The sequence below is a fragment of the Rhamphochromis sp. 'chilingali' genome, assembly GCF_963969265.1.
Source record: "Rhamphochromis sp. 'chilingali' genome assembly, chromosome: 17".
NCBI lineage: Eukaryota > Metazoa > Chordata > Actinopteri > Cichliformes > Cichlidae > Rhamphochromis > Rhamphochromis sp. 'chilingali'.
Window position 1 is genome coordinate 16552600 of NC_137944.1, and position 5525 is coordinate 16558124.

Here is a 5525-nt window from a genome sequence, read left to right on the forward strand (position 1 = left end):
GTTTCTTGAACTGTGTTTTATTAATTTATAGTTATTCTATTTAGTTGTATTTATTTAGGCCCTGTGGCCCAAAATTTCATGTACATTTTTTTTTAATGAAAAATAGGCAAAAACTTTTTTAATATTCAACCATGACAGTCCCTGAAGACCAACACCAGAATTGAAGCATGTATACAACTCACTACACGTTTTTAATATCTGTTTGTTTAAATATATTTGTGTAGATGTGCCAAAGATTTTTACATTTTAATTTATTTTATTGGTGCAACAAAAGATTGCTGCATAACCAGGACCTGCATTCAATATTACAGTCCAAGCCCATGTGATCCAAGCAGCTGCTGACTGCATAAACTGAACACTAGGTGGAGATCTCCACCTACACAACTGTGTTTAAAGCTCACTGTGAGTATTCACTCCAAGTCTCCTAGTCTTTACAGCATTTTTTAATAGCAACGTCTTTTCATCATTGAAACAAAAAACTTAAAGCAGATTTCCCCCCCCCATAAAGCAGCAGCTGACGTCACTGACTACAGAACTCTTTGTATCTAAAGGTGCAGATGTGCAGATGTGCCTACTTAAATAGAATAAAATTGTTAAATTAAAAAAAATAGAATTGTTATGTATGTATTTTTTTTATGTTTTTATATATAATCACTGCAAACTGAAAACTAAGACTTTGTTTCTGAGGCAAATTGTAATATACAACAAAACTTAGATTATTGCATGTGAATAGTTGTTTTGTTTGTTTTTAATTGAAAATTGCCCCATTTATTAATCCCAGTGCAACACAGACTTTCAAACACGAGTAAATTATAGAAATGTAGTCACTCAAACTTTTTTATAATTTATATATTTAATTACTATAATAATGAAGTAAAAGGGGATTATGAAAGGCTCGTTTTTCTTCCTTTTTTATATTAAAAAAAGAGAATAAATTAGGCAATAGAAAAATTAAAAAAGAAAACAAAAACTAAACGACAGATGAGTAAAAGATTTTTCATAGAAAGGTACAAATAACAGATGAGGTATAAGCAGAGTGATCCATAAAGTGCTGTTTCAGTTCTTTAGAGTCCACGGCACGCTGTAAAGCAAACAACCTACGTGTGGGTTCATCGGGTTCAGCTCTGTGGATTATTGCACCGCTCTCTGTCCCTCGGTGCTGTGCAGTCTCAGTCCAGGGCTCGGGCTGCCGCTATTGTCCGTGTCGCTGGTGCCCTTCGTGAGCCCCGGCTCCCCGCCATCCTCCGGGCTGTGTGTCCTTGCGTGCTTGCTGAGATGGTCAGAGCGCATGAATCGTTTGTGGCAGAGGGGGCACTCGAATCGCTTCTCCCCGGTGTGTGTGCGCAGGTGCCGCTGGAGCTCGTCAGAGCGCGTAAAGCGTTTCCCGCAGAAAAGCCAGTTGCAGACAAACGGCTTCTCCCCGGTGTGCCAGCGCAGGTGGGCCTTCAGGTGCGAAGTTTTGCCGTAAACTTTACCACAACCTGGGATGTGGCAGCTGTGCAAGCCCCTCCGCCGGGGACTCGTGCGCCCTTGGCCGAGGCTCTCCGCCTCTTGGCAGTTTGGACAGTCACAAGTGGTTCTACCGGAGTAGCGCCGTGAAGAGGAGCGGGAGGATGGGGGCAAAGAAACGACTGGGGAACCTGTGAGAGGAGGTGCCGCCGTGACCGGAGGCTCTGTGTAGGCTGCGGGAACAGGTGGTCTGAAGCCGTCGAAGAGATGTTGCGCCGCGGGGAGCAGGTGCTGAGAGGCACCAGGGCTGAAGTTAGAGCTGTAGTCACTGGTGTAGCTGCTCAAAGGAGAGGGTAACCCGACTGTGTTCTGTGCGTCCACCCAGCTGCTGCCCATATCCCACCAGGCAGGAGGCCCGTTACCAGTATCCCCCACGGGTTTGAACCATGGATCATAGGGATGTGCATGCATCCTTGGATATATCCCGGCTATGCTTTCTACCGAGGAGGGAAATTTGGTCAGAAGCACGGGCCGCTGTGCGTGTGCGGAATTGGGAACGCAGTTGTCCGGTGGCACAGCGGGCTGGTACATCGAAAAATCATTCCCTAAAGAAGAAGTAGCAGCCGTCACAGTGAAAGCGCTAGAGGCGTCATTCAGTCCGGTCCTGCTACTCCTGGAGGTCCCAGAAGAAACCCCAAACGATGTGAGGCAGGTACCCAAGTTGCTGGTGACTTGCGAGCTCCTTCTCCACGGATGGAACCCTTTGACGGGTCCGGGGGCTCCCTCGGAAACAGTAGGGGAGCACGAGGGGCTGGGCTCCCCAATCCTGCTGCAGGTTTCGGCCAGCATGGCCAGCGGGGTGCTGCCCAACCGTGGCTCCTCCTGCGGGAACACAAAGCACGCACTTAGAGCCAGCACGCCACTGAAACCATGTGCGCAAAACACGCGTAAAATGCAGCATGTAAATCAAATGAGTTGGACACAGTCTGCAAAACACAAATGAAGCTTACATTGTTGTTGTTTTTTAACTTAACCAGCAAAATCACAGCAGGTGGGATAACTTAGTAACTTATAAAACTTTAACTATGGTGGGCAAATAATCTTTTAAAAATCGCTTAACTTTTCCATTAGACGTAGCAACTCGCCATCAATAGCGCAAGCTGTGAAAGCTAAAAATGTAGATGGGAAAAGAACTAAAGCTCGGTTAATTTAAATAACGATACTTTTATTATAAACAGCGGCATTTAAACGAGATAAAGGGAATAAAATAAATATTAACCGAATAAGCAAATGGACAGACCCTTTTAAGAATTTGCTTTTGCCAAAAAATTAAAATTAAAATAAAAAAATATTCAGAGAAAAACAAAAGTTGCGTCGAAATGCAAACTCACCCCAAGCAGTGTGGCAGCCATGGACTCCGTGCAGTGATATCTTCTGCTGTCAGTGTCTGTGTGTGCTCTCGGTAGCTTGCGTGATCGGTCTGTTTTCCTCTCTGACTGCTTTGGTAGTAGTTGTATCTTCCCCGTGGCTTTGAAGCGGCGCTAAGCATCCGCTGGCCAATCAGACATCAGCTGTCATCTTCTCCAAACATTCGTGCTCGGGGTCGTCATAAGTTTCAAACGTTGTAAGCAAGTATAGTTTCAAAGTAGGAGTGAGAGAATAGTTTAAAGTTTAAGGCATGAAATTCAAAAGGAGACACTGAAGCAACAGATGAGTGCGCAGAAACGTTCTTCCTTCTCACCACTTGGTCAAAATACACGTCATAACGCCACAAAAAGTGGCAGTGAATAGTTCCGTGACTGATTTAAGGCATTTCCTCATTAGGTTAATAAAAATGTAGCAGCAGTAATGCCATTTAGTTTCACGTGTATTTATATTTGATGCTCCATGTATTTCGTTACTGGACTTCGAACAGCGCAAGGCTCCATGATAAGGCAAAGTAGGCAAATTGCAGCTAAAATCCCCCAAACCTATTCACTGCCAGTTGAATTTAAAGCTGTGTTAAGGTGAAGTTACCCCTTAATTTAGCAATAAAAAGGCAACATTTAATAAACTAAAAAGCAACTATGATGGCATAAGGGGATTTTGTGCCATCGGCCAAGAAAGATAATGCGTGCTAGTAAACACAATAAAATACACAAGGGAAGCTTTCTGTGCATGTAAAACAGCAAAGCGCAGTTTTGTTTTACTTATGTTGTGAGTTCACTCAGAGGGAAAGGCTGATGAATGGGAGGCTGGTCAGGTCCGTCCCATCCTGTCCCTGGGGCGTATCCAGTCAGCCCTGGGGGAGGGAAAGGAGGATACCATCACTGCCTCTACAATTTCATCTTATTCAACACAAAACAAATTACTTTTTAAAATAAAGCACCTCTTTCTGTTCTTTTCCCTAATTTTATAACTCATTTAGACACTTGGCTAAGCTCAGACTAACAGTGGGAGGAAGTAACTTTTATTATTTGAATAGATAGTCCTACACTTAAATCAGGCATGTTTAACCTTTGTGATGACACAAGCACCCTAGAAATAACCTAATGTAAGAGCAAAGGCACTTATATTTCATTTGAATTTCAAATGTAATAAAACAGCAGGATTCAAGCTACTTTCTTCATTTGCTTGATATACTGCTTTCCTGCCCTTACCTCATCGCTTTGACTATCCTAAATGAAGTCAGCTCCACACTCACAGAAAAGTTAATCACATCTCACAGTTTAAATCAAGTGGCTGCTAGTGTGCATAATTATTTTTGGTGTTGCAATGCAAAGTCCGATATATCATTTTAGCTTAGATTTCATGTACACTTCAAAATGTTAAGGCAGATGTTTGTTGTTTGTTTCTTGAAGGAAATTATTCAGCATATCCTTGATGGTTTAAACACACCAAGATACTAATATCTCAAACATATGATGTACAATGGATTGACTTACTTGACCAGTGGCTAGATTAGTAGTTTATAGGCCTAACAACTATTCTCCAGGAAAATAACAAATACATTGTTGGTCTGCTGTACTTGCACCTTTTTGTAAAATGTAGAGAAGCTAGACAAGCAGCTGCAAAGCCTTTTTCATTTTAAGTAAGTAAGGATGGCATGGTGCATCAGCTTAGATTAGAGGGGTACTTTACCCCAAAACCAAATTAAAATGTAATTTAAATTTAATTTAAAATTAAATTAAATAATGATACTTCCTACAGTCAATTTAGTTCTTCTGTAAATTGAACCAGGTGGCTTTTGTATGGAAGAATTTTTGTGCCACCAAAAAAGAGAAAAAAAGTGAAGAAATTGAATTTCAAAATTTCAATTTAATATCTTAAAATTTTGACTTGTCCAGCAGAAACTAAAAATTTCAAGTAATTTAACAATTTCATATCCCAAATTAAATTTTTGACATAATAACCCAGAATGTTGTTTTGTTTTGTTTTTTGTTTTTTCTTTCTTGCATACATTTTCTTTGTTGTATTTAAAATAAATTTGAGTGAGGTCAATGTTTTTAGATCTTATCTCCCTGGAAGAGCTGCATAAACACTGGAGATAATTCACAGAGACCAAAGATAGTGAATGATTTCGTGAAGCAACCATGAACGAAATAACTGCTGACGATGTGAAGTGGGCGGGACCTGTAATAAACTTTTGGGCAGGCGACTGAAGTGACTACCAATGAGACTGAAGAATACCGTTGACTGACATAAAACCACCTATAGGGTTACCTAGGAAACTATAACCTGCCAGTCCAAATGACCAGCTGTCAGTTTCAGAGAGAAATATGTAACAAACAAAAAGCATTCAGTATGTACGGTTTAAGGGGCGTGGCTATGTTGACTGACAGGTGTCCCAGTACAGGCAGCTGGCTCAGTGTGCACTAGGCCGACCAACCTTTGTTTGTGCTGCTGCTGTCTTTTTGAGCTTTATATCTGTCATCTCAAAAATATATATATGCTTTAGTTTTGAGTGAAACTGTAGCTCTTTATTAGCACTAATTAGCCGATATGTGTGTTTGTGAGCTGCACCCATACAGTTTGAGAATGTAACGTGCTAAACAAGCTAGCTAGCATTAGTTGTTAAAGGGGAATTCCACACTTTC

General features: G+C 41.3%; 1 protein-coding gene across 2 annotated transcripts; it reads right to left on the minus strand.

The window, feature by feature from the left end:
• Nucleotides 1-863: 863 nt before the first annotated feature.
• Nucleotides 864-3625, minus strand: sp8a (sp8 transcription factor a). Of its 2 annotated transcripts, none has more exons than XM_080862392.1 (2): nucleotides 2841-3625; nucleotides 864-2435 (listed from the first exon to the last, which is right to left on the minus strand). In XM_080862392.1, exon 2 carries the CDS (start codon nucleotides 2296-2298, stop codon nucleotides 1132-1134), a length of 1167 nt encoding a protein of 388 aa, XP_080718518.1. In that variant the 5' UTR covers nucleotides 2299-2435; nucleotides 2841-3625; the 3' UTR covers nucleotides 864-1131. The 2 variants fall into 2 exon arrangements, with proteins under 2 accessions (XP_080718518.1, XP_080718517.1); XM_080862391.1 differs by having other exon boundaries at nucleotides 865-2331; nucleotides 2841-3624.
• Nucleotides 3626-5525: the final 1900 nt, after the last annotated feature.